Raw genomic sequence first — 16,697 nt, 5'->3', positions numbered from 1 at the left:
CCCTGCCTGCCTTTCTAAAATTGTTCTGACAGCCAGACACCTCCAGAGATATACCTGCTACGTAATGTATTCCCTCCACATCATCCCTACAGTTTTGAGGAGAAATAAAGAGTGTTTTGTAGCCAGTGATGCACAGCTAGGGTGCACTCTCAGGGCAGGCCACCGTGTTCCTGACAGCTTTTCTCAAGGATTGCTTGACCTCTCCATTCCTCAGGCTTACAGTGGATTGACCAGGGGTGGGAAGATGGTATAGAAAAAGGAGAAGGTTTTGTTCAGGTTACTCAGTGGAGGTGTCCCAGGCAGCAAAGAGACAGTAAGAAGTGTCCCTTAGAAAATGTTGACCACAGGGATGTGTGAGAAGGCTTTCAGTTCTCACACATGGTATAAAAGGCCTTCTGCCTCCCCTTACTTGATGAGATCCTCAGGATGGAATCTGTAATGCAGACATAGGATGCCAGAGGGAATAAAAATAGCAAGACCGCATCTGGGATGGACATTATAGCAGCCTGGTGTCACTACAGGAGAGCTCCAGCAAAGAGATCAAATCACAGACGTTGTGACATCAATTGTCAATTGGGTTGGGGCCACAAAACTTCAATAGGCTTGAGAAGTATGTGATGATTGTGGAACTAGTCGTTCCTCCATGCCACAAGCCAACTGCCAGCTGGAAAAACACCTTCCAGTTCACCATTCTTGTATAGAGCATGAGGTGACATACGGCCAGGTACTGTTCGTAGGACATGGTGGTCAGCAGGTAACACTTGGAGACTACAAGAGATTCAAAGAAATAGAGCTGAGCCATAGCAGTCCTGAGCAGAGGTGGTGCAACAGTCAGGAAGCTGGCCAGCAGCCTAGGAAGATCGATGGAAGCGTAGCAGATCTCCAAGCTGGACAAATTCTCCACTGGGCTGGGGAGATGCTGGTGTGTTGCCACCAGCACAACAATGAAGATGTTCCCAAGCACAGTCTCTGTTGTTCCCATTCCCTTTCTCCATGCAGGTCTTGTGGAACTCAGCAGGTTGGTAGCTCTCGGGGATCTGAGAGTGCTTGTCCAAAGGCATCTGAAAGTGCCTGCATAACTGTAACACTGCACTGCTAATAGTGACCATGGCTGTGTGGCTGACTGCTTGATAGGTATCCACTGCCAATTGTTAGAGTCAATCATATCACAGTTATATTGTAGTCACATACTGGCAAATTTAAAGAGACATAACTGACATAAATGCGCCTGCTATTGCTGTGATTATCATAACCACAGGCCACAGCCTAGGTAAGGTATTACAGATCTCTCCACGTGTACTTCCTATAGTCACAGTTTCTTCCCTCACTGGCTCATGCCGCTCTATGCTTTCCTCCCCAATAACAGAGGAAAACACACAACTGATGTCATATCATATCAGGTGCCTTTTTTCCTGTCAGGAGAAGAATTGGCACCGCGGGTGCTGAGTACCTCTGGGCTCCCAGCTGTGGTTTTAGGGCTCTGTGTTCTGTTGCCATTAAGAGGCTGCTGAGTGCATAGAGTGGGGAGTGGGGAAGGAGCAGCATCTAGTGTGTGCTTGTGGTAAATACCCATTACAAACCTGCGTGCATGCTCAGGGAAAGCCCATGCTTGAGGAACAGAACCCTCTGCCCAGAGTGCATCCTAGGGTTTTCCCAATTTCCCAAGATTGTGGGTGAGCACAATGATGTCCCCGCTTATTTGCTCCCCATGGCTTTTGAGCCTTTAGAGGGAGATGGAGATGCTGAAGGAAAGCAGCTAAGGGTCCATAGAAATTCTGGGATGGGTGGGCTGCTCAAAAAGTGATGCACCCAAACTCGAATGCACCCTTCTCTGAGGCTGGGATGAATTGTGTCTGGAGATGTTAATGACAAGTGCAATTAGGAGAGGTTCCCCCGCTGAACACTGTGAATGAAGAGTGTGATGGTGCCTGTGAATGAGGACTCAGGTCTGGGTGTCACCTGTTCTGCCCCATATCGCTTACCTACCTATTCTCTCTGAAAGCCCTTACCTCGCAGGAAGGCCAACAGAAAGTTTAGCTTTTTCACTCTTCCATCCATAGATGGAGCTCTGGACCTGAAGCACCTGAATGCCATATCCTGGTGTTATGGAAATAATCGGTGTCCTGGAGGGTGCCTCCTGTGGGATTTCAGGGAGGGAGCACTGCACAAGTGTATCCCTGTGGAGGATGAAAGCTCTGAGTGGGTGCAAACTGTTTCAACACCTCAGGCAATGGCTGTCCCTCCCCAGACCTCCAAAGCATTTCAGCCTGCTGTGAGAAAAAGAGAAACTGAGGTGGGGCAACAAGCACAGCCTTTTCCAAACTGATGCAGCAGAGCCTGGTGAGGCTCCGAAAAGGGGATTCAGCTCACATTCTGCAGAAGACTAAAGTGGGATTGACTCCTTCAGAATTAGGCGGCCGTGGCTGACTGAGGTTGCCTTTTCAGCCTCTGCCAGTGGTCAATGGGGAGAAAGAAGCAGAGTCTGGTATTCCCTCCAGGCCATGGAGACCAAGTTCGATCAACCCTTGGAAGTATCTTGGAGGGAAGAAGCCAAAACCTGTCCCTGGGTCAACAATGCATTTGTTGGTGGCTGAAGTAAGCTGAGCTACCAGTACTTCCTCACAGCCATGATTCACCTCTCCAAAATGGGAGGTCCCCAATGCCCTTCTTTCCTCCTTCTGCACCCCAAGAAGTGTGGCAGGGACATTCCTCTCAGCCCCATCCCATTTGCATCTCTGGGGAAGGTGACTCCTCTGTCTCCCCACTGACGCCCAGGGAAGGAGGGGGTTGCCAATGCACTCAGACATTAGCGCTGTGTCTGCTCCAGATAGCAGAGATGAAGCTTAAAGGGAGAACAGCATTTATCTTCAGAGTCGCATGCTCCAATGGAGTTAAAAAGTTAAAGCTAAAACCAAGTTGGACATTAATCACCTGACAACTTTTCTGTTACAGCTAGGATAAGTTAGATATCAGTCATCGATCTGCTGGGCAAATGTTGCTACAGCCGGTACCTCTAAGAGCAAGCTGAAATAAGTTCAAGCCAAAAGGAGTCTAGAAAAAGCCTGGCATGTCCTTAACTCTTGTCTTGCTAACCTAGAACAGATCTATGTTCTTCCAAGAGCAATGGCAGTCCCTTATTCACTGTATTACAATACACAGCTCTCTGGGAAGCGACCTTTCGTGCCCCTCCTGGTGACTTATAGACGGCCCCTGGAAGGAAGGATCATAGACCCGACTGAAATAAAGACTATGTTGCACCTTTTGGCTTAGAGAAGATTCACTGTTTATTGGAAAATGAATCAGAGACTTTGCCAACACGGCATGAGACCCATGAATGAAGGGTGCTGGGGCAGGAGGTGGTACATTGCATGATTGGTTTGCTAATCAAAACCTCCTGCTGTTCCACCTCCAACATACTACTAGTTTTCAAATCAATCTCGCCCCACATGAGTTCTCTTGGACATTGTGATGGGCTGGGACTGATGCGGATGAGAGTTTTACTTCCAAAATGATTGCTTTACATGGCAACGCAGATACGGGAGTTCCTGACACAGCCTGATCTTATGGGGTAAAGGGAAGAGTTCGGTGAGTGGGGTGCAGCAGGAGTCCTTCATTGGGAGCCACTGCCGTTGACACCTCTAAACACTCTTCTGGTGTGCACAGCAGTCTCTCGTCAGGACAGAAACCATAGAATCATATAATAATTTGCATTGGAAAAGACCCTGCAGACCATCAAGTCCAATTGTTAACCTAACACTACCAAAACCACCACTAAACCATCTCCCTAAGCACCACCTTTGTGGAGGCCAGTAGCCCATTTTGCCAAAGCCAAATGCAGGAAGCGCAACCACTGGAGAATGTGATGCTTCCTTCCCACTCCCACCTCCATCCAAACCAAACACGCTGGAGGCTCTGAACTAGAGGCTTTCTCTTGAGGAGTTCGGCATGCTACAGGTTCAGCCCAACTGGTATAAGACATAAGCAGTGAGAATTCATCTGTAATGTAAGATCGCAGCTGGTAGCAATAGTGGTATCCCAGCATGGTAGGTGAATTTAGGCTATACTTTCTGGCCCTTTTTATCTCTGCAGGTGCTGCTGATCTGTAGCACAGGCACGTGTTGAGCTCAGAGCCTGAAAACACTTGGCTTCACGCTGCTCCCAAGGAGGGTGTTGGCTGTCTCCAGGCACTTGTCCAGCTGAGACACTGCAGTCAGAGAGAGACAGGCACACTAGGGAAGTTAGGCAGGAGGGAGACTCCACAAATGGAAAGGAGAATGGAGACACAGGACTCCTTCACCTGCCCCCAGGAAATTGTGGTCCTGCAAAGGGGTGAGGCAGGTCCCACTGGAGAGAGAATGGAGGAGGCTGTTCTGTGGGGATCAGCAGGAGAAGGATCATCAAGACTCACCAGCTTGGCTGCACAGCCAGGTCACAGCCTTGGCCTCCAGCAGCTCACAGAGGTCTTGGTAATACTCGTCATGTCTGTGTAGCCACGTCACAGCCATCACTGTGGCCCAGATGCTTGGCTCCATGACCTGTAGTAGAACAACAACTGAGACTAGCACGCAGTGCTGAGCATCCTCCCTGCCCCCTCACTGCTTCCCACCCCTTCCTTTGTGGCTTCTGGTTTCTGATCCCTTCATTCCTCTCTGTCTGCCCTTTGGATGCCAGTGTTGCCACCAGCCAATGGGCTCCCACTGCTCCAGGATGACATGCTGCCACCGTAAGAGGTTCTCCCCTTACCTCATCAGGCATCTTTCCCTTGATTTCATCCTCATCAACTTCTAGCACAGAGGCCAGTCCTGAGCTGAGGGCCCAGGAGCCATCTGCATTCTGCAGGGCCACCAGCTCCTGACACTTGGCAGCGGCTTCAGGGCACCATCGCCACAAAGTTGAAGAGCACAAACCAAATTCCATGGGATCCACATACTTGAGAGAAGAAAAAAGTGGTGGTGGTGGTTTACATGCTGTGGGAGGAGATGTGAACAGCAAGGTTGGGAGAATGACAGGAATCTGACCTCTCTCTACTCCCCTGTGCAATAATAATGCTCCAGAACATTATCTCTGCTCTTCTTTAGGCAGCTACCTGCAGTCTAAGCTCCTTCCTGTACGTCCCCAGAGCAGACCCATCCACAGCTCTTTCTGGACACCCCTAACTCATCTCCAACCTCGGTCATTGCCTATTCTCCTGTCATTCCTTCCAAGCCATGTCCCAGGACCTCCCTTGATACTCTCCCAAAACATTTTATCCAAACGTGTATTTATGATCCAGCACCATCCCTGCCCCATCCCTGGGTGTCCTTGAGCTGGGTCTGATATTTGCTGAAGGACTTGCAGGTTTAAGGGTAACTAAGGGAAGGGGTAAAGGCAAAATTCATTGGTTTCCATGCCATGGGCAAGACATGGCAGCATAACCCTTCTATAAGATATTAGGTTATCCCGACATCTCCCATGTGGGTCAAGGCCCCATACCTTTTGAGCAAGCTCTCCTCTGGGGCAGGGCAGCAATGTCATGGGTAAGTTGACGGAGGGCAAGCCATGATGCACGCACCGCTGTCAGCCAGCCAGGTGGGACCCAGATGCTCTTAGGATAGCAGGAAGAGATCCTGGAGCCACGAAGTTCAACGATCTGGCAGGGGATGAGTGACTGGCGGGGTGGCAACAGTGCCAGGGGCCCTTTGAGAGCAAAGAGGGCAAGGGGCTGAATTAAACAGATGGGAAAGAAGCACCTGGTGGTGACGGGGCCTACCCCGCAAGACTGGGGGTGCCCTGTGGCTGGGGTTCCAGATCCAGTGGAATGAAAACATCCCATGGAGCTGCCCCACCAGCTCTTTCCCAGAAATGTCTTTCCTTACTTTGGTACCAGGTGACCCTCTGTGGTGTGCGAACCCCCACATAGCTGGTAAAGGGGCAGATGATCCCCGAAGTGAGGCTGATCTCAACTGCGCGATGTCTTGGTTCCTCCCCTGACCCACTCACAGACTCTGGCAACAACCTCTTCATCAAGCACCTCGCAGCCAGACGATGCCCAGCCAGCCTGGGGACAGAATGGGGTGAGCCTGACCACCTGGCTTATCTTCATGTTAGGAGAAGGTGGACAGAGAGAGAGCCTGGACACCTGAATTCTTTCCCTTCAGGGGTGAGGATGGACAGAGGGGAAACCTGGACGCCTGGGTCCTTGTCTGTCTGAAAGCGATGCCCAGGTTTCTGGGTCCTACCACTGTGGGGTCAAATCAGGGAAGGGAGGCATGCTTGGACACCTGGGTTCTCTGCCAGTTTGGGATTGTGTGTGGAAGGTGGGAATGTGTAATCTATCTGGGCCCCTTCTCAGCTGGAGTCAATGTGAGCAATGAGGGGGATGCATGCATCTTCCCTTAGGACGGGCTCTCACCGGCCATCTCCCTGTGGGCACAGGGGGAATTCAATGGTGTAAGTGACATCTTGGCCATCCAGGCTGTACTGCAAGGTCATGACCCCTTTGGCCACTGTTGTATCCTGTGAACACATGGGAAGCTACTGGAGGTTACTGGGGACACAAGATGGTTACTGGGGGATATTGGAAAGTTACTGAAAGATTACTGGGAGGCTACTGGAAGGTAACTGTAGGCCCAGCTCTCACCTGTGCCTGTCCATGGATCTGGGCATAGAGGAGGTTGTGTTGACCCTGGAAGATGGACTGAGGAGTGCCCCCCAGCACCTCAACCTCCAGGCCGCGGGGCAGGGTCCAGCTCAGAGAGACTCCCTCAGCTGCTGGCTTGAGGGCCTGCTTCAGGCACTTCAGCACCTGGCGACAGAGGGCAGGACACCACAGTTGGCAGCTCCACCAGGGTTCAGCCCATGTCCCCCCATGCTGGGGATCTCTGGGGGACAGTGGAATGTGTGGGGTAGCCTGTGCCAGCTGGGTTCCCTGGGTGCAGTGATGTCTGTGGGTTGTAGTGGGGTAGAAGCCTGGGCACCTGGGTTCTCAGTGTGGGTAGAGTCAGGGAAAGTGAGTGCCTGGGGTCCTGGGGCAGCTGGGTCTCGACTACTGTGTGTGGGCAGTGCAGGTGCTGGGGTACTTGGAAGTCAGTGTGCCTGTGGAATAGAGGGGGACCTGCCAGGACTCCTGGGTTCCTACCACAAAGCTCCTCCTGCTGTCAGAGGAGACGTAGGCAGCTTCACCCCCTGTCTCCTTGGCCAGGGCCATAGCCAGGGCAGCGCTGTCCTCAGAGAAGCAGAAGGAGAAACACCTATGGGGGAAGCAGGGAAAGGTGTCAGAAATGAGAGCCAGAGGTGGGCGCAAGGATGTGGAGTAGAGCTGGAGGACACAGGCTGGAGTTAAAGCTGGAAGAACAAAGTTGGGTTGCAGAACAAGGGGGCAGGAGGAAGAGCAGGGAGTGAGGGCCTGGGGTTGGAGCTGGGGTTAGACAGGGAGCTGGCAGAGGAGAGCTGGGACTTGGGGCAGAGCTGGGGTGAGTCTAGTGGGGCTGAGAGAGAGCTTAGGGACACATCAGGGTGTACAAGCCCTGTGCCTCAGTCTCCCTGCTCACTCTGTGAAAAGTGCCTTGGTTGTGGGAGTAGTACGCAAAGACTGCCACATGGGAGCTTGGCACTGGAGAGCTGTGCTGGGTGGGAAGGGTCTTTGGGACACTGGAGGCACCCAAGGACTGGGACAGGCACTAGTGAACAGGGACCCTCATCGGGGATCATAGAATCATTTAGGTTGGAAAAGACCCTTGGGATCATCGAGTCCAACCATCAACTCCACTCTACAAAGTTCTCCCCTACATCATATCCCTTAACACCACATCTAAACGAGTCTTAAACACATTCGGGGATGGTGACTCCACCACCTCCCTGGGCAGCCTATTCCAATGTCTGACCACTCTCTCTGTGAAGAATTTTTTCCTAATGTCCAGTCTAAACCTACCCTGTTGCAGCTTGAAGCCATTCCCTCTTGTTCTATCGCTAATTACCTGTGAGAAGAGACCAGCACTAACCTCTCGACAATGTCCTTTCAAGTAGTTGTAGAGAGCGATGAGGTCTACCCTCAGCCTCCTCTTCCTCAAACTAAACAGTCCCAGCTCCTTCAATCTCTCCTCATTAGATTTATTCTCCAGGCCCTTCACCAGCTTCGTTGCCCTCCTCTGCACTCGCTCCAGCACCTCGATGTCTCTCTCATATTGAGGTGCCCAGAACCGGACACATTACTCAACGTGTGGCCTCACCAATGCTGAGTACAGGGGGACAATCACCTCCCTACTTCTGCTGGTCACGAAGCATGGAAGGGATGGAAATGACTGGGCAAGCAAAGGATGACTGGAGGACTGGGGAGCGAGTCTCCATTACCGGTGGCTGTTGCGGTGACGGCAGACCTCAGCTGCAATGGCTTCCACATCAGGGGGTAGCCCAGCCATAAAGATGAAGAGCTGAGAGACAGGGGACATGAGTGGTGGGGGTCTGGCACAGTGACCCCCAAATGGGGAGAGCAGGCCCCTGAAATGGAGAGAGGGGTCCAGCAGAGAGACCCTCTGTAGAGAGAGTACCCTAGGGAGAGATATCCACTCAGGGGCAGAAACCCCCAAAGATACAGACCCACCTCTCCATTCCCCCCTCCCCGACCCACAGTACCATCCTTGTTCCCTTGTGACCACCGTGTACTTTGGGTGGTTCCTTCCACCCACACTCCTGTGTCCTCTCTCTCTCCCCTTGGACACCTGTCCCTCCACCCCTCCATGCCCCTGTACCCAGACCTGTCGTGGATGGCGGTGGGGACGAGGGGTATTGTAGACTGAGCGGAGGGTTTCCAGCAGATTGGAGTCACCCAGACTGGAGCCGGTGGAGGGGATGCGCCGCATGGCCTCGGTCAGGTTGTCCTGAGTATATTCGACACTTTGCCTGCAGGGGACAGAGCATGTTTGGAGAGCACATTGCTCTGTGCTGGCCCTAGTGCTCCTGAGACCCTGTCCCATAGCACTTCCCACAGCTATGCCCTAAGGTCCTCTGCAAGTCCCCGCCCCGTAGTAGTTCTTCCAGAGACCTGGCTTCGTAGTTCCTACAAGTCTCTTCTCAGCAGAAGCCCAAGAGGTGCTGTCCCATAATGCCACAAAGAGGACAACCCCAGAATCCAGCCCTGCCCTCCCGCAGCTAGTCGAGCCCTCCTGCACCCAGCCTTGCCTTATACCATCCAGCATCAGAACATGCACCCGTGCCCTCCAGCATCTAACCCTTCCTCATAGCACCCATTCCAGCACCTGACCATGCCCCACAGTATCCAGCCCTACCCACAGCACCCAATCCAGCACCATAGCACCCAGCCTGTGCCATGTTTGCTTACGAGTAGATGCCCACAGAGGTTTCTTCATAGCAGTAGATGTTGAAGTAGCAGCCCAGGGGCAGGCTTTTGAGAAGGAAGAGCAGGGAGTCCTGTGGAAAGACACAGCAGGCAGGTCTTGGGAGGCACTTGTAAGGAGTACAGGTGCCTTGGCCCATAGCCTGGTCCTCTTAAAGCCTCTGGTCTCTCCTGGGTGACCCAAGCCAGTGCCCTGAACTCTGCTGGTCACACAAGTTATTTCAGGCCCTTTTCAGGCCCCACCAATCCCCCCTCATGCCTCTGTCCCTGCATAAACACCTGCCCTGGCCCGCTCCCCCTCAGCCTGCTCCTCCACCCCATCCTGGTCCCTGCTCTGAGGAGGTACCTGTGCATGCTCGAGGAATGTGGTGTTCAGGAGGAAGATGAACTCTCCAGACTGGCGCTGCCCAGGCACTGCCTCAGGGATGCTGGGTGCCAGCGTCACCAACACCATGGGGTCACCAAGGAGGGAGCCTGGAGGAGGCATGGGGTGGGATGAAGGCTAGATAAGGACCTCCCTCCTCCTTCTGGTACTGATTCTCATTGTGCTTTGGGCTTCCACCATCCCAGGGCCTGTGGTGCCCTACACTGGTACCTCAATACCCTACTGCACTGTCCACCAATTGCACAGCCCAGTGCCTCATGTATTCCAATCCAGTGTCTCCAATACAGCTACCCAGTGAGACCTAACATAGAACTTCACATGTGCATCCTGCTATAGCTGATAGCTCACCACAGTGTCCCCAGCACCCCACCCTGGAGCACCAGGACCCAAACTATGCCGTCTGAATGCCTACTATTCCCATCCCAGTGTCCAACGATACCTCGCCTCCTAGTGTCACCCTGTGCCCCAGTGCCTGCTGCAACCCAGAGGTGCCTCCATGTTTCCTCCCCAGCTGTACTCACCTGGAGGGGCCTCAGGGTCTCCCTTCTCCACCACAGCACTGACTGCAGTGGGGTCTCCATAATATACCAGCAGCTCCAAATCATGATGACATTGGGGGCTGCCAGCCAGTGAGACCTGAAGAAGGGGTGCCTGGTAATACACAGGAGGAGGGGACCAGAGCCAGCATTTGGCCGGGAGCACAGGCCCTGACACCAGTGCATCCCCTTTTTCTCAGTGAAGACACCCTTCCCCAGCTCCCCCTGGGATCCTGGCACGCAGGAGGACATACCTGTGCAGTGCTGTGGTCCTGGGCAGTGTAGATCAAAGGGGTGAGGGCAAAGTTGGCCTGGACATTGACCACTCCACGGGGTGACTGTAGGCTAGCGGTGAGCAGCAGGCTGTAGTGCAGCTTGCTAGTGCGACAATTCCAGACTGCAAGGAGAAACATGGCCCGGGGTAGCACAAAGGCTCTCCCTGTGCGGGTGCGCGCAGCAGGATTTTGCACCCCTATTTAGGACATGTGGAGAGAATTGGGGGCTGTCAATAAGGTGTATGGAGGGGTCCAAGAGTCTGTTTATGGGAAATGTGTGTGGGAGGTGTGGATCCCCACATGGGGCACAAGGAAGAATATGTGAATCTGTTCAGGGGCTGCATGGGGAACCAATATGGGTCCCCCTGTGGGTGCCAAGGGAAGTTGCATCAAGTCTGTTCATAAAGTACACGGGGACCCTGTGATCCTTCTGTGGGGTGTGTGACTGGGAGGGCAGGTTCCTTGTGGGGTCACTCACCATAGAGTGTTCCGTAGGGATTCAGTGTGGGTGACAGCACAAAACGGGCTGCTCCATCTGGCTCCCGTGGCAGCTCTTGGACGTAGCGCAAGGTCACGACCACCTCCCTGCCAGGGGACAGGGTGCCCAGGAAGCAGGCAAATGCCTCGCCTGGATACTCAGACTGATCCCGAAGGTATTCCAGATTCTCCCAGCCCCCTGTAGCCTCGTGCGGCTGCTGGACCTGGGAGGGACAGGGAGGGACAGAAAGCTGATCACCAGGCAGGCCATGGGCTGCTCATCCCATGCCCCTGTGGTGGTTCGCCCATTCATCCCTGGATGCTGGTACCTCATCTTGCAGCACAGCGTGGACCTTGGCGTCCTCACTGCGGGCCTGGAAGGAGTAGATGGCCATGTGAGGGCCCAGGGGGAAGACGAAGAGGACTTCCGTGGAGGTCTGACTCTTATTCTGGTAGATAAGTTCGGCAGCCACATCAGCCACATAATCCTGGATAGCAACATCTACAACAGCACTGCACAGAGATACTGGGTACAGGGGTACGCGGAGCCACTTCCCCAGGAAAAAGGATCCTGTTGCTGTTGGGAGAGATGCAACCTGTCCATCAGCACACATGAATGACACAAGGAGGTGATTGGGGCTGCTTCAACTATGTGGCTGTTCCCACTCTGAAAACCAAGACTAGGTGACCAACATTACTGAGGGTCTATTGTGAGCCTACCAGCAAACAGTGTCTGCCCTCCACTCCCCTTTTTCCCTTTTCCCCCATATCTCTGGTCCCCACCCATTTCCTGTAGAGTTCTTGACCATTCTCATCCTTGTTTCATCCTATAGCTGCCTACAGTCCTCCTTTTTTTGTCCCCCCTTGGGAGCATTCCCATCACCAAAATGTCCCTCAGCTGTCTGATCCCCAGCTCACTGTCATGGGCGTAGGATTTTCCTAGAAGTCCAAAGCTCTGATGCCACATTTCTGGAGACCTGCAGACAAGAAGGTTCTTCTGTAAGAGGAGAGATCCACAGAAACCATGTCAGCCCCTCATTGGTGAAGATTCCTTGTCATTTCCTGTCCTACACACGTAGCTGGAAGCCCCAACCCACCATGTATAGCCAAAGCAAACCCAGGGGTCCAGAATCCCTGTTCATGAGCACTGGGTTGTCACCAGGAGTATCTCTGCATTGAAGAGGTCTGGACTCCACCCCCAGCATGGGAGAATCTTGAAGAGAACTAAGGAATAGCAAGGGAAGACAGAGGGAAGAAGGTGTGAAAGCAAGAGTGCATGGATGGAAGGAAGGAAGGAAGGAAGGAAGGAAGGAAGGAAGGAAGGAAGGAAGGAAGGAAGGAAGGAAGGAAGGAAGGAAGGAAGGGAGGGACTGAATTGGGATGAACAATACATGGCTCTCCATCCATGGCTGGATGGACAGACTGGCAGACAAGGTCCATTTTGGGAAAGATGGATGGGCAGAGAGACATCAGAATTTTTGTTGAAATGGATAGATGGAGAGGCAGAGGGGTCCGTTTCAGAAGAGATGAGCAGGTACCCATCACTAACAGTATTGTGTCAATGTAGCTGCACAGGAGACCGCACACATGAGGATATGTTGATGGAGTAGCTTGTGAGGGCAGGTTGAAAGTCTAGGTAATAAGAGGAACATGATGGAGAGAGAAATGAGGCCAGGACATGATTGCAGAGCAAATCCCAGAAAGGCATGAGGGGGAGGGTGTAGTTCAAGTCATATCTGGCTGTCTTCCAGCCAAGTGCCAGGAGGTGAAAGGGACCACCCTCCACTCCAGACCCATCCACATAGATCTCTCTGGTTCAGACGCATTTGCCTCAATTTCCCCCCTTCTCACTCTGGGGTGACAGGGTGGGGAGCACCAGAAACATCCCCACCCCACCATTGTGCTGACAGGGTGGTCAGACAGAGCAACTAGGGTGTACGTCCTTGGGGGAGTAGGGGTGAGGGATGGAGAGAGGGATGGATTGAATAGGAGCGAGCTCTCCTCAGCGCACAGGGACAATGAACAGAGAATAAGGCCAGAATAACAAAACGAAGCACAAACAAGCAGACACTCACCAGAATCAAGGCCAGAGTCAGCAGGGACGGACTGACGATCAGACGGATGGAGGGAGAGATGGAAGAGGAAGGGGGAGAGAGGGTAAGGGGCAGACGAACGAGATATGGGAACAGAGGGGGGAGGGCTGCAGAGACAGAGAGAGATGCTCGGTCTGGCAGGAAGATGCAGGGCTACGCAAGGAGGAGGGATGGCTGTGATGGAGAGAGAGGCGGAGGGGCAGGCGGACAGACAGACGTCCGGGAAGGCGGGGAGGCAGGGGCAGGGGGGCGGAGACACTGGGATCGGCACTGGGATCGCTGCAAACCTCCTCCCCGGCACCGGGGCGACTGGTTCCCTTGGGGGCTGTGGGGGCAGCGGACACCGCCGGGAGGCTGTGGGATGGAGAGGGGACAGCCCCGGTGGAGGGAATCTGACCGGGGTCCCTGGACCCCTCACTCCGCCTCGGAAGCCAAAGTGGCGAGTGGGCGGGAGCGCGGCAAGAGCTGCTGCAGCGGCGGGAGCACCCGCGCCCCCGCCCCGCCCGCGCCCGAGCGCAGGATGCTCCGGGCACAGCCGAGGAAGGGGCTGCAGAGGCCCCTGCAGGCCTGCTCCTGGCCAAAGGGGCTCTGCCCAGCCCTTCCGCTCTGCCCTCACACCCGGTGCAATGGGCCGCAGCTGCCAAGGGGGCTCTGCAACCAGGGCGGTGTCTTCTGGGTGGCTGAGGAGGTGGCACTCGTCCCACCAGGAACCTGTCCCCTTGCCAGGCCTGCAGCACCGACTGCAGATTTGGAGACTGGGCTCAGGGCCATACGCTGAATAATGCTAGGCCGTTCATTGGGCGGTCGATTGCAAAGAAGCAAACCCAACATACTGGCCAGCTGAGGAATGGGGAGAGTTTGCACACCAGCTCAGGCTTATATACCTACTTTTGACATGGGTGTGTCCTCTCATCTGCTGTATTGGGAAGCTCCATCTCCGTTCTCCGTGCAGGAGCCAGCCCCATGCACATGCCTCCCTGGCAGCCAGCCCCTGGTTGAGACAACCCACCTCATCGGGGCACCAAGACACTCGAAGGGCCAAATTGCACTGGACTTCAGATGTGTTGCTCCCAGAGCACATCCTGGCTGTCTCTCACTGGGAGAGTGCAGTAAGATGAAAAACTCATGGGCTGAGATAAAGACAGTTTAATAAAGCAAAAGGAAAGGTTGTACACAGAAGCAAAGGAGAAAAAAAGGAAAAAAATATTTATTCTCTCCTTCCTATCAGCAGGCGATGTCCAGCCCCTTCCTGGGAAGCAGGAGCTCAGTACACATACTGGTTTCTTCGGAAGACAAACAACTTCATAACGAATGCGCCCCTTTCCTCCTCCTTTGTCTTAGGTTTGATTGCTTAGCATGATGTCATACAGCATAGAATATCTCTTTGGTCAGACTGGGTCAGCTGTCCTGGCTAATGTCCTCTCCCAACCCACCCCCAGCCTACTGGCCTTTGGGGACGGAGGGGTAGGGCGTGGGACATTCAGCCTTGATGCTGTGCGAGCACTGCTCAGCAGTAGCCAGAACACTGGTGTGTTATCAACACAGTTCTAGCTACAAAGCACAGCATTGTGAGGGCTGCTGTGGGGAAAGTTAACTCCGTCCCTTCTATTGCTACATTAGTTGTAAAAGGATGAACAAGGAACATGCAGGAAACTGTTTCAACAGTTATGACGTGCAAAGGCAACCAGCAGTGTCTGGGTTTGCAAGACTTCCTGCGTTACTGATGGAGAACTGCAGAGGGAGCCAAATAATGAGATTTTGTTCCTATTGTCTGTGGTTATAGTCCCTGAAACAAGCAAGCTGGAGAGTCTCACCACAACACAGAGGGAATTTGTGGATTAGCCCAAGAGTGAATGAAGTTTGCCTTCTTGTGGACGGTTGGAACTTGGAATTCAGGAATGGAGTGAAAACTTATGTGATTCACACCCTGGTTGCACCCTGTGCATCTAGAGGGACTCTGTCAGTCACAGTACATGTGAAAAATAATAATGCTGCAAATCTAGACATGTAGCGGAGAAAAAGGTGCCTGATGAGTATAGTGGCAAGGGATGTCTCCAGGACATGTGGAAAGAGTTGTCTTCTGGAGGTGTTTCTCTCTCTCCAGGACTCCAGCTAGAGCAAACATGACTATTTCAGACTTGATATATCATCTTTGTTGTACTATAGATCGAAAAGATAGTTCTTGGGCCAGTTCTTGTAGTCTAGTTGTGACTATTACAGCAGCGAAGATGGAATGAACTCCTTTTGGCTTCTGGAATTTATGCCCATCTTTGGGTTGCCAAATACAGCTGTACAGAGGTCAGTTCATCTGTCCAAACATTTGAGGTGCCCTGGGGTACCTGGACATTCTCATCAGGCCACTAAATATGATGTAGAAACTATAAGAAAACCACACTCTTCTGAGTATGCAGTTGGATGCCAGGTGGGGTACTCCAGGGAATCTCAAACTATTTGCAAGCCCATATTCTGCCTTTGTTGTGATGTAGACTTGAGGTTTCACTCCAAAGAAGTGAACAAGTGCTCATTCAGTGATGGTGACAGCATGAGTGTTCTCCGTGAGTTGCAGGGAGCAAAACTTGGGAAGCAGAGGGCAGTACCAAAGGATCATTTGGTCAGTCTCTTTTATCTCCATTGTAACAAGGAGGTAATGAACATTGCTGGAATTTGTTCTTACACCATAAAGTAGACTGTTGTAGGTCCTTACTTGGAGCATTATCAGAGCTCTGGCAAGAGGTAGTGGGATACATGACATCAAGAAAAGCCATTAAGCCCATGGTTTTGATCTCACAGAGCAGAGAAAGAGATGTTCAAGGTCAAATGTAACAGAGGATGGGGGCTGCGGTGCAACATTTAAGACTGCAGGTGTTTGAATCCAGAGATGGCTCAGATCGAGGTGGAAGGAGGGAGCTGTGAGTTAGGGTGGCTTGTGGTTCATGAATGTGTCAGCAGTGTGTGTTGCAGTCACAGTGTCTTGGCTGATCGTTATAACGGAAGCCTGGGGAGCAGAACCCCTGCATCTGCCAGTGTTTCAGAAGGGCAGGTTTGGAGAGGTGAGTCCATGGCCATTTCCTTTCCACGTGCCGTGTGTGGAGATTGCTGACTGAGAGGACCACCTTCCCGGCACCTGGGGATTGCCGTTTGACTTCTGTAAGGGAAGTTTGATACAGAAGATGTCTATGGCTTTCTGTGCTGCCTGTAATCAAAGTCTGTGAGTTTCTGCTCTGATGAGTCCTGGTGGGAGCACATTGTCCAATTACGTTTCTGGTCTCGCATCTCACACTGGGCTCCATTAAACTCCAAGTAACTTTTCCTTCTGCTTCTGCCTGTCATTTCTTCAAGGCAGCTTGCCAGATTTTGCCACAGCTACAAAGTAACAGGGAGGCAGCACCACATTCCTCACGGGGCTCATTAAAATGCTGACAGACATAATGAGCTCTGCGTGTGGTTTTCTGCCACTCCCCATAGAGTTGCAAGCATCCTGTAGCTGATCAGGGGCCTCTCAGATGTGTTTCAATGAATAAGTACAGTATAATTTTCATTTGTCATTTGTTTTAATTATGTATGACAAGAAGAATAGAAATGAAGGTGTTTTGAAAGGAA

At 52.7% G+C, this 16,697-nt stretch overlaps 1 protein-coding gene across 11 annotated transcripts; it reads right to left on the bottom strand.

The window, feature by feature from the left end:
- Positions 1-3,271: 3,271 nt before the first annotated feature.
- On the bottom strand, positions 3,272-13,313 carry LOC134509235 (von Willebrand factor A domain-containing protein 5A-like). 11 transcript variants are annotated; one of them, XM_063321742.1, is made up of 19 exons: positions 13,080-13,313; positions 12,102-12,228; positions 11,923-12,001; positions 11,334-11,581; positions 11,006-11,255; positions 10,507-10,649; positions 10,238-10,367; positions 9,678-9,805; positions 9,317-9,405; positions 8,733-8,877; positions 8,329-8,408; positions 7,118-7,229; positions 6,620-6,784; positions 6,392-6,495; positions 5,856-6,037; positions 5,473-5,676; positions 4,744-4,967; positions 4,409-4,535; positions 3,272-4,204 (listed from the first exon to the last, which is right to left on the bottom strand). In XM_063321742.1, exons 2-19 carry the CDS (start codon positions 12,207-12,209, stop codon positions 4,125-4,127), a joined length of 2,598 nt encoding a protein of 865 aa, XP_063177812.1. In that variant the 5' UTR covers positions 12,210-12,228; positions 13,080-13,313; the 3' UTR covers positions 3,272-4,124. The 11 variants fall into 11 exon arrangements, with proteins under 11 accessions (XP_063177812.1, XP_063177813.1, XP_063177802.1 ...); XM_063321743.1 differs by having other exon boundaries at positions 10,238-10,352; positions 11,006-11,228; XM_063321732.1 differs by having other exon boundaries at positions 8,329-8,877.
- Positions 13,314-16,697: the final 3,384 nt, after the last annotated feature.

The sequence above is a fragment of the Chroicocephalus ridibundus genome, unplaced genomic scaffold (assembly GCF_963924245.1).
Source record: "Chroicocephalus ridibundus unplaced genomic scaffold, bChrRid1.1 SCAFFOLD_219, whole genome shotgun sequence".
In the NCBI taxonomy this organism is placed as follows: domain Eukaryota; kingdom Metazoa; phylum Chordata; class Aves; order Charadriiformes; family Laridae; genus Chroicocephalus; species Chroicocephalus ridibundus.
This window is presented reverse-complemented; position numbering and strand designations above follow the sequence as displayed.